The sequence below is a fragment of the Columba livia genome, chromosome 2 (genome assembly GCF_036013475.1).
Source record: "Columba livia isolate bColLiv1 breed racing homer chromosome 2, bColLiv1.pat.W.v2, whole genome shotgun sequence".
NCBI lineage: Eukaryota > Metazoa > Chordata > Aves > Columbiformes > Columbidae > Columba > Columba livia.
In genome coordinates, this window is record NC_088603.1 from 118,733,574 (window position 1) to 118,751,250 (window position 17,677).

The following is a 17,677-nucleotide window of genomic DNA, read 5'->3' on the forward strand; positions in this document are numbered from 1 at the left end:
CGGATATCGAGAGGAGGACTTGTGCAATCAGATGCTTTTTCCAAGTATATCAATTGAATTATTAGCGGTAATAGATAACTCTCTCTCTAAATCTGCATTTTGAGTTAAAAATGAAAATTAAAATGTGAGAGATGGCCTGTTACTGTACATAATTATGTTCCCTGTCCACGATGTAGACTTTATCAAATCATGCAAGCATTTGTCATGCTTGGCTGTGTTCATTTTTCAGAATGTCAGTGTTTTAAGGACGTTAGAAGTTACATAATAATTATAGGGAAGTGCATTTGGTGAGGTAATATATAAGAAAAATAATGTAATAAATAAGGAAAATAAATTTGTTTTGATTTCACTTGACTCAGTTATCCCAGAGGAACCAGCCACCTTCCAAAAGGATATGTGTGTGCGTGTATATATAGATCTCTACACGTACCCACATATAAATTTATATATATAGCCTTTGACTATAAAACTCTGTTTCAATCAAGCATATAATATTTTTCACCCCTTAAATGTCTCATGGAACAGGTATTTAATGTGTATGCTTTGAAAATTGGAAAGAACATGGGTTTCCTTGTTGAAATTGGAACAGTTGTTCGCTAAAAGTTGGAGTGGTTCTTTCAGTAACACATTCGGTTTCCTGTAAATAAACTCAATCTTCTGGAGAGCTTCTTGTATGAAAACAACTACATTACAAAGACTTACTTATGTTGCGAAAGAGAGAGATTAAGATTATTCTGGTAGTGTGTGTGCTGAAAGATGTATCACACGATTCCAGCTGCGAGTTGCAGTCAGTTGTTGGTGAGTGGAAAGAATGACTCAGCAAGAAATAATGAATTTATAACAGTCAAATGTGGCTGCACTGTAGCTCTTGTAAGTCCAGAGTGTAACTGTAAGATTCAAAGGTTTTTTTTTCAGCTGGGGAATTAGCTCAAATGGTAGAGCGCTCGCTTAGCATGCGAGAGGTAGCGGGATCGATGCCCGCATTCTCCAATACATATTTTCAACATTTTTGCAGCATTTGAAAACTTTTCCTATTGACACCGAATTTTTCTTGCAGAATGGTATAAAGAAACCTGAAATGATTGTGATCTTAAAAAGTTAACACATTGTTTTAAATATTTCATTTTCTTCTTTTCAAAATCATGTGTTTGGCCTTTTGCATGCAGGGAGAAACAATATAAACTTTGCATGAAGTAACAAAAGTTACTGACATTTTATTACAATAATAAACGGCATGAACAAGTTATATTGAAGAATAAATGAGGTATTTTTTAAATGTGTACTTAAATATTTGATTTATTATCTATTAGTTAAATTTATATTATTATTTAGTGTATAATTAAGAACATTTTGTATTTCTGCTGTATTATTCATTATTTTTGTTCTATTTTGGCTGTGTAGGCTATTTAATAGAAACAGTGTGCTTAAATATTCTATAACTCTCTTACTCCTGGTAGCAAGACTGTGTCCTTCGCTTGTGAATTTTCAAATCTGTGAAATACCATGGAAATTTTCTCTGTAGATCTATGCTTGTACTTTTTAAGTCTTCATGTGGCTTTTTAAAATTCTGATTTGATTTTCTTAATTGCTCATTCAGGTATTTAACTGCTTGTACTTCCAGGTTGATGCAGCGTGAGGAGATGAGCCAAATGTACTTCCTATAAATACAATGAATTTGTGCAGTCACGGTCTTGGGAGTACACATATTAAAGCAAATAGAAATCAGGAAACAAAAATTGTGAACTAGGTTTCAAATACGGAGACACTGTGCTATATCAGTGTACAAGTAGCACCTGTGGAGAAAGTAAAGGGGCCTAGAGATCCTTCCATGACATGACCAGAAAGGTGTTAACCTCTGGATGGGTGGGATATAAATTGAATTTGCTTATTTCTCTTGTATTTGCCACATATTGAAGAGAAGAGAGCTATTGAGACTTGGAGACTATTAAGTCAGCGGTGTCAGACTCATTTTCACCGGGGGCCACGACTGCCATTCGCATAATATTGTGCTTAAATGAGTTACGCAAGTTAGTTACTCATTCTGTGAAAAATTTGTTTGTACTAAACTTGCTGGAAGTTACTGTTATCCTGTGGGTGTCTGCTGGAGCTTGAGAAAGGGTAATAATTATTCCTTTCTTGTCTTCTATTGATACTTTGTTCTAAATATTACTCAGAAAATCTTTCCGGGGGTAGGATGAATCTTGTGGACCATCATCTGGTAACTCTTTCTCCAGTGTTCTACAGCAAGAGGGCTGTCTGTAGAGTCTCCACTCAAAAATCTCAACTCTGTGAAATGCTTCTTTTAAATAAATTTATTCCACAACATGGTGGTTGTATATTGGTTTTCTGAGCTGAGCGTACTGCACACAGAATCACAGAATGTTCGGGATTGGAAGGGACCTCGAAAGATCATCCAGTCCAATCCCCCTGCTGGAGCAGGAACACCTAGATGAGGTTACACAGGAAGGCGTCCAGGGGGGTTTTGAATGTCTCCAGAGAAGGAGACTCCACAATCTCCTTGGGCAGCCTGTTCCAGTGCCCCTTCACCCTCACCGTGAAGAAGTTTCTTCTCAAATCTAAATGGAACCTCCTGTGTTCCATTTTATACCCATTGCCCCTTGTCTTATCATTGGTTGTCACCAAGAAAAGCCTGGCTCCATCCTCGTGACACTCACCCTTTACACATTTATAGACATTAATGAGGTCACCCCTCAGTCTCCTCCAGGCTAAAGAGCCCCAGCTCCCTCAGCCTTTCCTCATAAGGGAGATGCTCCACTGCCTTAATCATCTTTGTTGCCCTACGCTGGACCCTTTTCAGCAGTTCCCTGTCCTTCTTGAACTGAGGGGCCCAGAACTGGACACAATATTCCAGGTGTGGTCTCATCAGGGCAGAGTAAAGGGGGAGGAGAACCTCTCTTGACCTACTAACCATCCCCCTTCTAATACACCCCAGGATGCCATTGGCCTTCCTGGCCACAAGGGCACAGTGCTGGCTCATGGTCATCCTGCTGTCTACCAGGATCCCCAGGTCCTTTTCCCCTATACTGCTCTCTAACAGGTTGTTCCCTAACTTGTGCTGGAACCTGGGGTTGTTCCTGCCCAGATGCAAAACTCTACACTTGCCCTTGTTATATTTCATTCAAGTTTTCCCTGCCCAACTCTCCAGCCTGTCCAGGTTTCGCTGGATGGCAGCACAGCCTTCTGGCGTGTCAGCCACTCCTCCCAGCTTGGTGTCATCAGCAAACTTGCTGACAGCGCGCTCTATTCCGTCATCCAAGTCATTGATGAATATATTGAGCAGTACTGGTGTCAGCACTGACCCCTGAGGCACTCCACTAGATACAGGCCTCCAGCTAGACTCTGCTCCATTGACCACAACTCTCTGGCTTCTTCCCTTCAGCCAGTTCACAGTCCACCTCACTACCCGATCGTCCAGACCACACTTCCTCAGTTTAGCAGCGAGGATGCTGTGGGAGACTGTGTCAAATGCTTTACTATAATCAAATTCTAAGTTTTCTTACAAGGGATGCTGTGTGATATTTGACAATAAAGTTTATAGAAGTTTTTTGCTATAATGATTACCCTATTTTGACCAAGTTGTAAGCAGTACTTGTATTTCAAAGAACTCCTTTATTTTTGAAGAGAGTGAGAGGTGACTTCACTACCACATGTGGGCACTTGATTGTTTGGAAGAAAAGGAACTCACGCTACTCAATGTGTTCAGCTTCTAGTTGTCAGCTCTTTTTCCTCTTAAGTTCAACGTTGCAAAAATCCTTCGTTTTTTTTTCCCAGTAAACTTCCCACACCATCAGAAGAGTGAAACAAACCAGCTGTTAGAGTCATTCAGCACAGGGTTTCTCACAGACACCCGTGACCTTATGTTTTTTTCTCCTTTTGGCCTGTTTTATGTTTCCTGTGGTTACAATTAGTATTGAAATAGTCTGTTGCTGCTAACCATCAGGTGGGTCCTACATCTAGTGGGCAGGTGTAGACTGCAAGTCTGCTGTGTTCTTTCAGACTCATAGAATACAAGTTTGCTTTGGTTTGGGAAGCTTACAGACATATTTGTATTGTGTCTCAGAAGATACACAGGTGCACTATTCATTATCAGCAGAAGGTCACCTAAAAAAAACTTGATGAATCCTTCTGAAAAAATAAGTGCACAGGCATTGGGTGCTGCTTTCTGGTCTTGGAGCTGAGCAGCTTCTGGTTTTACTGCAAATAGAAGCACAGGCTGGGGAAATGCATTTTGCTCCTCCTGGCTGCATTCAGGGTTACTACAGTGCATGAAGTTAGTGTAGTGGTCTCCAGTGTTCCTTTTGCACTTGCTCTTGATAAGAAAGTGTGTACACATAACGCAGGCACATCACAAGAAGAGCCAGAGGCCACGAATGCATTGCAAAGAGCAAGTTTTATTTTAGTTACCTCTCTACTGGGGGATCTCCGAAGCCACACCTGAGCTCCCAGGCAGAGGTGACACCAGCGGGGACGCAGACGCTGGTAAGTTCAGCCCTGCTGGAAGATCACTGGGCCTGCTGAGCTCGCCTGTATTTCAAGGCTTCAGGCAGGCGCAGCCTCCTGATCTTTCTCACAACAAAGCAGGAATCTCAGCCATAGCGATAAGGTGCCTAGAGTTTCTCACAGGCCTATGTTATCTAACACAGAGGTTCTGCTCATCAAGCACACAAGGTCAGTAAAACAATTAGTGTGATGTATGTGCTTTTTGTACAGACAGGTGCAAGTCACTTGAGCGTATTTACATTTAACTAACCTTGCTAAGTCTTCCGCTATATCCCCATACAGAAAGACTAGGAAAAGAGGGACAATGCATATAGTATTTCTTTTTTTTTTTCTGTTCAGGGCCACAATATTTTCTGCAGTGGTGTTTTAATAGAAGAGAAAAATCTTTAAATATTGCTGACTTTTTTTTTCAGTGTTTTTACTGTTTCCATTGAAAGAATATTGAAATAGGCTACAGGAGAGTGTCCCTAAAATCAGCTTGTTGTGACAACAGGAAGCTCCACATATCATTAAAATGCAACTTAATAAATAGTTTCACTGTACTTGTAAAGTGTGCTTCTAATTCTAGTGATGTAGATAGTGAAACTCCTGCTTTTTCCTGTTACAGAAATTGGGTCAAAACTAGTGACTTTATAAAAGGAAATAGAACTCAATGGAAGAACTAAAAGCTATGGCAGATTTATCATTTTTTATGTATGCACAGATAGCAGCTATTGTGTTTGATCTACAATGAACCAGCAAAGGAAAAACAAGGGGAGGCAGACTGGTTTATGCCCACGGGTGGCAGTGACTTCCCATCAGTGAAGAGGCTTGAGGGTAGCTGGGGGAAAAACATTTTGCATCCTTGCTTTTTTTTTTAAAATCTCTACCAGAATTATGAGTTTAAGACTCTCTCTTTATAAATTGCAAAGCAAATAATTGAGTGTATTTATAAAACAGCATATGGATGTTGGCACTGGTTAGGGAGGCATGTACTGGACAGTCATTTTTGTGAGAAAACCGCTGCTGGCAGCAGCCCTGTGCTGGGGCTGTGTGGGTCCGGGCTGGAGCCCTCTCCTGGGGGCCGTACAGCGCTAACTAGCAGCGCAGGTCGGGGAGCTTCTGGTTCGAGTGCATTCGGCCTGCGTACGTCTTCAGGTGGCTTCGGTGAGCGCTGACGAGGCGCGCTCAGACGCTGCTGTCACCGAGATCTGTGAGAGAAGCCGTCTCTCCGTACCTGCCAGCACGCCCCAGAAGCGGTGCCGCTCTGCGGCTGCGGATCCCGGGGAGGATGCGGAAGGCGCTAGCGGCAGCGGACGCCTTGGGCAGGCCCGGGAGCCGCAGGCTCGGCAGGCAGCGCAGCGGAACCCCACCGGCCGGGCCCGCAGTGTGGGGCCCCGGCACCGCTCGGGTCCCGCCCCCTCTCCTTGGCCACGCCCCGTCCGGCCCCGCCCTCTCGCCTTGGCCCCGCCCCCGACGCTCGCGCGTCTTTCCCGCCCCGTGCCTTTTCCGCGCTCCAGAGCTGCTGCTGTTGCTCTGTGGGAAGTGACGCGTTGCGTCAAGCGGAAGTGACGAGCGTTGCGTGCAGGCCCGGACCGGCGGGGGGGGTTTGGACAAGATGGCTGGATCCACAGGTCTGTGAGGGGGGCTCGGTGGGCCTGGGGCTGGCGCGGGGAAGAGGGGCGTTGGGCTGGTGCTGGGGAGGCGCCCCGTGAAGGCCGGAGGGGTCTCCTTTTTCGGGGCGGGCGGGCAGGCAGGGGGGCGAACCCTCTCTGACGGGAGCGACCGGAGCGGGGAGGCATTATCCTCTGACGAGGAAAAGGGAAGCCCTAGGGCCGCCGGGCAAAGTTATGTTCCAGGCTGATCTCTCCCGTCTGTAGGGCAGCGATAGTCCTGTGAGAGCTTGGCCTAAGGGATGAATGGTGGGATGAGTGGCTCCATTTTCTGTAATGAACGTAGTGGGGTGCTGGAGGAGACTTTCACCTGCTGAGCGACAAGAATGGATAGATGTGTGTGTGTGTATAGAGCATATCACTAGCCTGGTAGCTATCACTAGCTTGGTAAAAATGCTGGAGTAAAAAGATTGGTTCTTAGGGACATGTTCTAGTGCTGTAGTTAAGTTATGGCTGGACTTGATGACCCTGAGGTCTCTTCTGACCAAAACAGTTATATGATTCAATAGTTTGTGCTGAGTGCTGATGTACCATCTGGTGAGTATAGAAGTCATGGTATAGCACTGTCTAAAATGAGGGGATTTTCCTTTTTTCCTCTTGATGCAGGGGGGAAGAGGTCAGGCCTATGTGGTGTTCTGGGGCAAAGGTACTTCAGTTTGGTGGTGACTGCAGCATAAGGGGGGAAGAGGAGTGAAGCATCTTGTTCTCTTTTACTAGATGAGCTTTGGAGCTAAACAGTCTCTCGTATAGGCAAGTGGAAGGGAAAAGAGCTGCAAGTCATCCCAGGAATCCTATATCAGCAACCAGTATAGCATGTGTTGAGTATTTGCATGGAAGACTATCATGGAAGGTGGTGAAGAAGAAAGGGACAAGAATATTGTTTCAAATACTAAATGCAGAAGTTTAAGAACACAGTTATACTGTCACAGTTTAATTTAATTAGAGGCTTGAAATATAAAATAAGCTTTCCCTGGTACAAAAAGCTGAAGTCTTCAGGGCCTCATTTCCCCTTCTCTCATCCCTGAGTCTTTATAAATGGGATTGGCAGTACTCAGGACTGAGGAATGAATTGACTTCAGTGGTCAGTCTAAGGTGAACATTGGCCACTAATTTATTTCTGCTTCCAATCCATTGGATCATTGGAGGACTGAGACTATAACAGAACAGAAGAAACATCCATGTATTGAAACTGATTTGGGTACCCTACTGCTGTTTCTGTGAGGAGGGCTTGGGGAGTTTTTTTGGAACAGGAGAGTCCTCTCCAATTGGTAATGTGCATTTGGGGATGTGAGATTTATAGAGTGGAATTTAGTAAAGTTACAACAAATTGGGGCATAGAGCAGCTTTTCCAATACTGTGAAAGAGAAGTCCAAAAAGAGACGCTCTTGCCTATGATAAGCTGAGCTAGAATGGATATATGAGAGAAACTAAAGTATTTACTTGGCTATGAATTACTGAATTTTGTTTTGTTAAAATGTATTGCCATACTTCCTTGTGTTTAAGTTTCAAAGGATTTTATTGTTAGTTTTATTACCTAGCAACTCCAAAAGACTTCAGCTTATGTCTGGGATCTGGCCTGAGTTTTCTCATCGTGCACAGGAAGTAAAGTTGGTTTAGGTCATGTGTATTGAGCATTGGCGTTTCACATCACAGTCCATTCAACCTGGCTAGAGCAGAATGTCAGATACTAAAAAAATTGCATAGTATGAAAAGCTATTTTCTTCCTACAGAACATTCAGCTCTATAAGAAGAAATATTTTTTTACTAAGCTTTCTCAGTTTTACTGCTATAAATGGTCTTTAAAGTTTTGCATGTGATATTTTAAAATCTCCTATATATGCTTACTCAGTGTGATTTTGTCTCAGAAATATAGGCACACCTAGAATTCAAAAAAAGACGGAGATGTAGAAAACTATTTGTACATTTATCTGTTCCGAAAAATGTGAAGTGCTAGTCCTGTATGTATATATGCATTGTTCAGTAAATGAAATTGTATTAAAATGAAGCGAGCAGACAGAATCATCCAAAAAAATGCTGGAAAAATTAGTCAGTGCTTCTAAAGCAAAATACTTGTTCCTGTGGTGAAAATACTCTTGTCTTTTCATTGGTATATGCATAGATTTGGGGGGCTGGGGATGTTTGTTCTGTTCTTTCCACATAATACACAGAAATTTAGATATTTTTTTTTTTTTAAGACTTCATTCAGAACTGCCCTTGTCAGGAAGCTGTGTTATACCCATTTGTGGAGCAGGGAAGGGAATGATTTACTATAGATGTAAGATTTAACTCTACATAGCTCTGTGATTTTTTCATCTGCTCTTGCTGTAAAGTTCAACTTAATCATTTATTTCAGAAAAAAAAATTAATGTTTTGGTTGCATAAAGTCCAGGAATTAAATTCTAGCCCCAAGGAAGTCAACAGGAAAACTTTCACTAAGGTCAACTGTCTCTAGTTTTATCCCAGAAATTCCTTTCCTGGGCTCACTAGTTCTTTGAACAATCTTGTAAAAAAATGGCATGCCTTTAACAACAGGTAATTTACTTTGAAAGTAGCTGTTCTGTAACATGTGGTAAAGAAACTATGTATGTCAGCATTATATTGTTTCCAAATAAGTATCTTACCTGCTTTCTAAAATAATCTATATTGATTGATTTTACATGTAAATATTACGTATCCTAGAAACTGACATTTGTAAGCTACAGTTTGATTGATCTTCTAATATTGCAACTGCTTCTGCTTGAAGCTGGATTTGAGTTGTTTGTATGGGTCCTGCTGGAGGTCTTGGAAAAAACAAGTAATTTTTTAAAAAAGAGAACAGCTGTTGTTGATATGATCAGCCAATTTCATATTGGTTATCTGGAGATTTATTCTATTGACATCTTTGAAAATACAGAGCAGAAGATGTAATTAAACATAGTGTCAGGTCAAAAGAAATGATTTACCAAAGCATGCCATTTAAAATTACTTGTGTAACTTGAGAGAAAGAAATAGACCAATAACATAATTAAAATAAGTTAATTCAGGAGTTAATTTCTGCTTGTCCATAATTTGTGTTTTACTTAAAATTACATCTATATCCTATACACATAAGGTATCTAGCTAAAATGTGAATGTTTCCTAAAAACAGTGATCATGTCACTATGTGGTTAGAACTTATGTGTGAAAAGATGAGATTAAGGCAGCAGTGTCTAATACTCTGCTCTCACTACAGGCTGCTAAAGCTTTTGTCTCCTTCCCCTTCAACCCAGGGCTTCAGTAGCTTGGGGGAGGGTGAATGGGGCTCACTTAATGAAAATTCCTGTTGGTTTGCTGAAACTGCACTCAGGGGAAGAAAACTGACTGATCTACAGTTAGCAATTCTATGTGAGATTCCTGATTTACTTCTAGTATGTAGTCACCAGTAACCTCTATTGAAAGCATGCTTAGTGTCTTTGGAGGGGCACAGCTAGATTCCACACAAGTATTTTTTTCTGTAAAATCGGTATTTCTCATTTTGAGATATTATAGTCTTTAAGGATTAATTGGCTTCTTTATGTGACTTATGTTACCCATGCAAAATTTTATTTGCCTTCGAATTTACATGTCATTGATTGAATAGAAACGGCACAGTGGTCCATGTCAGTGCCTTGTTTTCTTAAGTTTGTTTTTTTAACTTCTATTTGCAAACATTTAGTGCTGGTGAAAGCAGTTCTAAGTGTGCATGACTGCAGCTGTAAGGAAGATGATATTAAAAATGAAGGACTGGAAGTGGTTGTGAGTGAATTCATTCTTAACTCCCTGAGCTTTGCAGCAAGGACTGACTGTATCTTTCCTGATGACTGGGGTTTTTGTTGTTGTTTCTGTTTTGTTTTTAAGAACTTTTTTTTTTTTCCTAAAATCCTCCATTGGAAAAGATTCCATAATTTGAGATACTGTTTCATAATGCTTTCCCTTAAATCCTTTGCAACTCTTCATTTCAAATCAAGCTGTTATCTATCCTGTGCTTAGTGGGGTAGAGACTGATGGATTACCATAACCTGTATTCATAAGTGGGATGTAGAAGTAATGTTTTAAAAACTATTTTTTTCCATATAGGAGTTGGGGTATTTTAAGCTTCATCTCTAGAAAACTTGTGTGTTAAACTCTGTGCAGGTAGGCTTCTCTTTTCCTCTGAACTGTTGGATGCCCATTTCCCTATTCTTTCTTTCCTTGTGGAGGAAGTAGTTGTCTATTTTTTATTTAGTATGTTTTATCTTTGAGGATGTTATTGCTCCCTCCCTTTTTCTCTATTATGACTCCATCACATTGTTCACTTATCCAGAACCTGTCCAAGAAGTCAGTTTAAAAGCTGTTTAGAATTTTACAGTCCTTATAAGCACAGACTTCTTGAAGCTGCAAGTAATCATACAAAACAAAAGAAGTCAAGTACTGTATTCTATGAGGCAGCAAGCACTCTGTGTGGGGCATTTTTCCATCCTGTCCTATGCACAAGGAATTGCAACTGTGATTGTTCTGCTTGCTTGAAAACATTTTGGCAAGCCACAAATAATTTAGATGTGCTTCAGCTGAGTTGAGAACAATCTGGCTTACAAAGGACTTTTAAACTATATATAGACCATCAGTTCTTTTCAGCTCTGTGGCATATATAGGCATATATTTCTTCTTGAAGCTTTGCGTGTTTTCCGGTCTTTGTTGCTGTTATTTTACAACTCTGTCTTTAAATATAAGCCCAGTAACTGTGTAAGAGTATGCTCACAGGCTAAACACCTTACTTCTGAGATAAAAAAGTGGCCTGCTTAGTAATCTTCTATTTGTTTAAGAGTTTGTTTGAAATTCAAGGATGTTATCAGGCATAGTATGAAAGCCCATTTCCTAAGCTATTTTGCACAATCCTGGGAAATTTTAGCCTGGATGAACATACAACACACAGAGGTACAGGAAGAACTGCCTTTCAGCAGTTGGAGGCAGATGGTCCATACTATCAATCTGAGCATGGATGAGAAGAATTCTCATGTGTGAGAATAAGATTGCCAAATCTTATGAATAGTTGCTGGAGTTGAATTACATACATATTTGGTAATGTTGTGTGTTTTGCCTTACAGAAGATTTTTCCAAAGGCAGTGTTAAGTACATGATGTGAAACTGTTCAGCCTCATTTTGTTGACGGACCCTTCCTCCTCTCTCTCCCTACTCTTACATGTATTTTCCTAGACTATAGCTTGTGTTTTATCCAAACAAAACTTGATGCAAGGTCCTAGATCAGCTTCAGCTACTCATGTAACTTAGATTTTTGTTGCCTTGCTGTCTCAACTACACTGTGGGAAGCTCAGCACGTGTTGTGGAAAGACAAGAAAGTGCTATTGGGGAAGTATTCAAAATATTCTTGGTTTAAGCTGTACTCAGAAGGGTTTTGCTATATGCTGCCTTGCGCAGAAGAATGTTTTTCTTTGTATTTGTCATTTGGAAGACACTAATGAGATATAAATCAAACAATATTTTGAATAAAATCAATACATCAGGGCAAAAACTTACGACTATGAATCTGTTAGACTGGTTCTGAATAACATGAGCTTCTGTTTTACAGCCTTTTCAAAAATGTGTGGTGCCTTAAGTACGTGACTCTAAATCATTTCTAGTTAGCATTTTGGAACAAATGGAGCCTTCAACACTTAGAACTTCAGAGCTCTAAATTAATCCTTTATTTCAGAAGGATGAGAAGCTTCAACTAGATTTAAAAAACATTGTCTGAAAAATTATGCCTAACATCTAGGTAGACTCAGTATCCCCTTTTTAAAAATTGTTGCATTAGACATTTGAAATGCACTAAGAAAAAAAATCACCTTTGATTGCATTTGTAACTATTCATAACTGGATAGTTGCATGGGTTTGAATTTTGCTTGAGTAGATCAAAAACATTTTTTCCAATACATATAATGTCCTTTACTCAGGATACCAATATAGTAATAATAAAGTGTCCAGTTTTATTCATATAACTTAGAACTTTTTTCAAGGATGAAGTTGTAAGCTTTCTTCTCACTGGAGTGGAATATGTCATATGTAAATATTAAGTAATTTGAACTTTTGAGATATGCCATATAGACAATAGCAGGCTGAAATATGACTGTCAAGACTCATGTAGGAAAATAACATAATGGCAGTTCGAAAGAATAATAATGGATCTCATTATTTGGTTTACATTGATAAAGGATCTTCATGTTTTGGACTGTGGGTGGGTGCTGAGTCATGTTGGAAAGGACCTTCATGCAAGTCTTAGAACAACTGTTTGCTAATCAATGGCTTGTAACCCGTTTTAGACAGCTTTACAGCTTTGCTAAACTAAGTCCTTGATGCTACTCTTGTTATCTGGGTCACACGTATTTTTACTGTTGAAACAGACCCTGTGAAAACGACTTTGTGACAAGAGATATTGGCCTTTTCTGGGTTCCTCTAATCTCCCACTTTTCCTGTCCCCTTTGTCTGAAACAAATTTTTTATGTCATCTTACTTTAAAAGGTACCTTAAAAAGTATGTATTTGAAATCCTTTTTCCTCTCTGCCAACACTATCTCAGGTTTAAAAAAAAACTTTCAAAAATTGAGTCTTTTTGCCAGTATACCTTTCCTTTTGCTTTTCATGCCTTTATTTAACTTTGTTTTTAATAGCTTAATTTGCACTAAGCAAGGGTATGTTTGGTGTTTTTTTGGGTTGTTTTTGTTTTTTTGTTTTTGTTTTTTTTTTAGTTTCTGAGGAGAGTAATTGGAAAGATTTGTCTGATAAAATCTTGATTCCTTAGTCTGTTAAATCACAATTAATATTGCTGGTGGTTTTTGAGGTGACAGGTATCTTTTCTAACTCCTCTTTATTGGCTTCCTGCCTTGTGTTGTTTAGTACAAAATGAAACAGCAATAAAATTCTCAATTTGCTAAGCATCACAGTGTGTCATTTTTTGTAATCTGTCACTTCATATATTATACCAAAACATATGGGAAGATAGTTGAACCATTTAATATCTCATCTGTGTTTCATGCAGTGATTTCCTATAAAGAGTTTAACTTTTAAAACGTAGTCAGCCTATGCATTTCCACCCTTCACCAAAACAGCTTGGATGTCAATTGATGTGCTGTTTAGTGACTTAAGTGTTTAATTTTTGGATGTTTTTTCTTATGGTTGGGCACAACTGGACATGCAGTGTTTGATGTAGCTAAACTCCAAGGTAGCGATGGTCTTGTTTATAACAGAAAGCTTGCACTTAGGTATAATATAGACTGTTAAATTTGTGCAGCTATAATTGGTGCAAATTTGTAAAATGAGTTTTACACAATTGACACAAATTGTCTTTTAAGACTGCAGTCGGTGGTTTTTATACTATGGTTTTCTACTGGTGTGCTGACTGGTTTTTTTGAGGTTTTTTTTATGAGATATTTTAATTATTTAAACCTTGTGTGTGAGCTTTTTCAAGGTGTTTATTTTTTTTTCTCTTCGTTTTTGTACTAAGAGCTTGCTTGTGCCTTCACTGTTTTGTAGTCTAACAACATATGTGTCTGTAGTGGACCAAGCTTCTATGTAAGTGCAGTTTATATGAGCACCATTAGTAATTTCATGCCAGTAACTGTTCTCAAGATGATTGTATTTGTATGAAAATGCAAAGATAGGCTGAAAGGAACTGTAACTGTTGTTGTATCCTTGCTAAAACAATTGAGTTCAGTTGGAGGTTTTCTCAGATCTGGACTGTATTCTGTGTGCGCATATATCCAGTCTTACCTGCTCTCTGTGCTGCTCCTCACTAACGTACATACCATGGCTCTTACTTACTGTTGTACCTCGTACAACTTTAGGATGTTTAGAGTATTGTTGCTACGTAAAACATCAGGAGAGTGAAGAGGGTATTTGGAAATAGGTCTGCAGGAGATGAGGAATGGAGGTTTTCAGCGAGGCGTGAATCTTGGTAAGGAGAGATGGTGGAGAATGGGAAAAAACTTGCCTGGATTTGAGAGAAATGTCTTCTGCTTGGGTGCTGGTGGGAGGGTGGAAGAGCATACTGCTGTGACTGTTTCTTGGCTCCTGCTGGGAAGTGTTCCTCGGCAAGTGATGTAACTTCATAAGAAAATGGCAGCCATGTCTCCTGGTCTGCTGCCCTTCTGGGAAAGGGGTGACAATGGGGAGCAGGGAAGTGGAGTGGCCATGATCATGGTTAGAAGTGAATAAAAACTAAACAGATACGATATTTTCCTGGAGGACGTTGACCATTGCAGGAAGAGTCCCCTCCACAAGGCTATCTTGAGTAAATAATCTGATTAATTATCAAACAGAATGGTATAACTCAAAATGACTAGGAGCAGTTAGCTCACTTTATTCTGGTTACTTAAGAGGCAGGATCAGAGAAAAGTAGGGAGGACTTCCTAGGTGAAGATGCTATGACAGTGGAGCTATTGTTCTGCTAGTAACTTCTCATAATTAAAAACAGAATTAATGAAACCTGAAATTGCACATAATTTTTCTTATGAAGTTAAACACTTGAAATGCCCACTCTCCTGCAGAAGTCGAGTCTGAGATCTTGTCATTCTTACTTTGAAACCAACAGCAACTGAAACATAAAATAAACTGGCGTTGCTTTTGCAGTTTTAAAATGCTGAGATCTCTTACTTCAGCATAAGAATTTGTGGTTTAAGCTGTTTTAAGGTGTGTTTGTGACATCAGGTGTGTTTGTGACATCAGGTGTGTTTGTGACATCAGGTGTGTTTGTGACATCAGGTGTGTTTGTGACATCAGGTGTGTTTGTGACATCAACTGCTAGTGCTCAGATCTTTAGAAACTTGCTTCTTCCCTTCCCACCTCCCAAACTAGATAAACATTAGTATTGTTCATATACTGAAAGCTTCATTAGGATTTCCTGGTGTGTAAATATACTATTTTTTAATTAAATGCAAAGCTGTGGCTGTGTAAAGTGAGCTGCTATTACTACCTCTCCGTCCTTGTGAGGCTGTCCATCACTATATACTACGTTCTCTGTTTTGTGAGTGCAGCTGGTAAGATGTGTGTGATAGTGAAATGAGAGCTTTGGATACCACCAAATGCTTCTGAGGTGGGCTCAGCCTTGAATGTGGGAGCTGACAGGTAGTAGATCATACTTGTGCTTACGGCTTTTTCTTTCCAAGTTTGGAGTCTTCCTGTCCCTAATCATGCAAGTATAAGGTTCTGTTTTCCTTTGAAGACCTGTTGTACTGTATTTGGCACCTGAACGTGAAATATGAGATGGAGCAGCTTAAGTTCTATTAAATACAAATTTTAACGCAGGGCAACTAGAACTATTACTGCGAAGAACAGGTCAACATTGTAAATATCATTTTGTTTGTAATTTATCATTTCCAATTATTATGGGTGGTAGATAACTGACAGTGTCTTAATGGTATGAATAGGCATAATGAAACTGAAAGAAAAAGGAAAGAAATTGACTTCTGTAAATCTGTGTTCTGTCTTCAATGACATTACTGTTGTTTTAAACAGTAGTGTTTGTGCCCTACCCTAAATATATAAATACTCCTACACCCCTCCAGACCTTTTCCTCTCAGCCAAAATGCGCGTGCTGGGTTGCAATAAATGACCGAGGCTTCTGCTGTATTAATATAGTTTCTCATTAGCTACCTTCTTAACACAAGCTATGTATCAAACATTTATGACCATGGCCAGACCCAAATATGAAAGAAGTTCCCGTTGAAGTTGTTTTCATGGAGCCTAACTTCAGTTTTGAGTGGTGTCTGTTAAGATACCAACAAAGGTAAGATTTCATTTAAGTGAAATAAATAGAAATTATCACCAGTGTAATTCTGAAAAGGAAGACTAGTTTGGTTAGCTTTAGCTGAAAGGTAGGTTTTAAGATGAAAGTTTATAACTTCCGTACTGCTGTGACTGTTTCTTGGCTTCTACTGGGAAATGTTCCTTGGCAAGTGATGTGACTTCATAAGGAAAAAAAAAAACCAAAAAGACTGATGAAATGCATACTTTAACATCAACATAGTTCCTAGAACTGCACATCCTCAAAGTCTTTCAACCTGTGTGCTTTAATTTTTTAAAAAATTTTAAATATTGTGAAAGGCAAAAGAAGTTAACCAGTTACAGAGCTCCTGCATAGTCAAATATATTACGTTTTATATAAATATATACATAATTTTAGTCCTGCAAAGTAGTGGAATAAGCCATTTAGTTCTTACCAGTTCTGTTGAGTACAGGTGATTTCTTTAATTCTTGCAAGATGACAGTTTTCTAATGTCTAGGGTTGTAGCAAAACTGGCTTTAAATTATGAGAAAAATTGAACACATTGCATAAATAACTATTTGATGTATACCTTTTCATCGATGTACATCTGTTTACTTGAGTTATAAAAACTTAGCTGGTACTCATTAATTCTGGTAGTTAGTCATCTTGTTTGTCTATTTGTTTTGGGATGAATAATTTCATTTTGCATGGAAATGGATTTTTACCTGGTTACGTCAGACTTGTTTTTATTTTTGAACTTCTGTTGCTAGAATTTTTCCACAGAGAAAGCTTAGTTAGTCAGTCTTCATGAGTCTGCAACTCTAAACTGCTGTTGCTTCCAGCTTTGCCAGTTGTGGACAGTCATGACAAATCTCTGGTCAACTGATTGACACAGTACATAATTTAGACACTAGCAAAATGGAGAAGAAAGCATTTGAGATCACTTTTTTTGAGGGGTTTCCCATGGTTAGTTTTGGAAAGACAGACTGCTCTAGGGTCTCTGATATCTGTTGTCTTTTTATGTCATCTTTCTGTACTGAGTGACTTTAATAAAGTTCCTCTGTATTCTGTTATCATTGATAGAAGTGCATCTTTTTGTTTTTATGTGACAAAATCAGTGATGACTGGAATGTTCCTTTAAAAATATTATACTTGCGTTATGTGGTGTTTCATCCATACATGCTAGAATTGCTTAGTACCTTATTCACAATCCTGTTCAATGCGTATGGACCACACGTTGCTGCTACGTACCTTCATTACACCGTTATAACATAGTACTCTCCCAATTGAAGTTAAAAACTGTTAATGCAGAATATTCCGTTGCCCAAATTTCATTCCTTTGGGACATAGTTGCTCAAGGAAAGTAGACAAAAATAGTGTATGGTAAATGTAGCCTTACGAATACTACTGATAGACAGAATTCTGAATTTGAGTTTTTCTGAAGTTTATCAAAACTTGATTGGAAAGCACCCACAATTCTAAGAAAGCAGAAGCTTCAATTAACAGAAATATCCAGATGTATCAAACCCATTTAATGAAGGTACAGTTTTCTCAGTGCAGGCTGACTGTACATTCAGTAGCGCATGGTTGGGTTGATTCACAGATTGAGTTCCACAGCAGCAACTGGATGCTTTTGCAGTTACTGGAAAAAAATGTCTTGTTTTTCACTGAAAATGGCTATTTGCCTTGAACAAAAACCATGTTGTTTTCTTCAATAGTAGAAACAGTACTTTTACTATGTGTTTAGTAACGTTCTTGATTTCAAACAAACA

General features: G+C 39.3%; 1 protein-coding gene, 1 long non-coding RNA gene and 1 other non-coding gene across 6 annotated transcripts in view; all 3 read left to right on the forward strand.

The window, feature by feature from the left end:
- Nucleotides 1-17,677, forward strand: part of UBE2V2 (ubiquitin conjugating enzyme E2 V2) — a 39,363-nt gene that overhangs the window by 4,107 nt on the left and 17,579 nt on the right. Inside the window, exon 1 of one of the 4 annotated variants that reach the window (XM_065050200.1) lies at nucleotides 5,976-6,134. The exons of 1 other annotated variant lie outside the window; for it this stretch is intronic. In XM_065050200.1, coding sequence (XP_064906272.1) covers nucleotides 6,119-6,134 — 16 coding nt within the window. In that variant the 5' untranslated portion in view covers nucleotides 5,976-6,118. 4 annotated transcript variants of the gene reach the window in all.
- Nucleotides 918-990, forward strand: TRNAA-AGC (transfer RNA alanine (anticodon AGC)). The gene has a single exon. It is a non-coding gene; the product is annotated as a tRNA-Ala (tRNA).
- Nucleotides 6,161-16,132, forward strand: LOC135578616 (uncharacterized). Its single transcript, XR_010470555.1, has 2 exons — nucleotides 6,161-14,830; nucleotides 14,885-16,132. It is a non-coding gene; the product is annotated as an uncharacterized LOC135578616 (long non-coding RNA).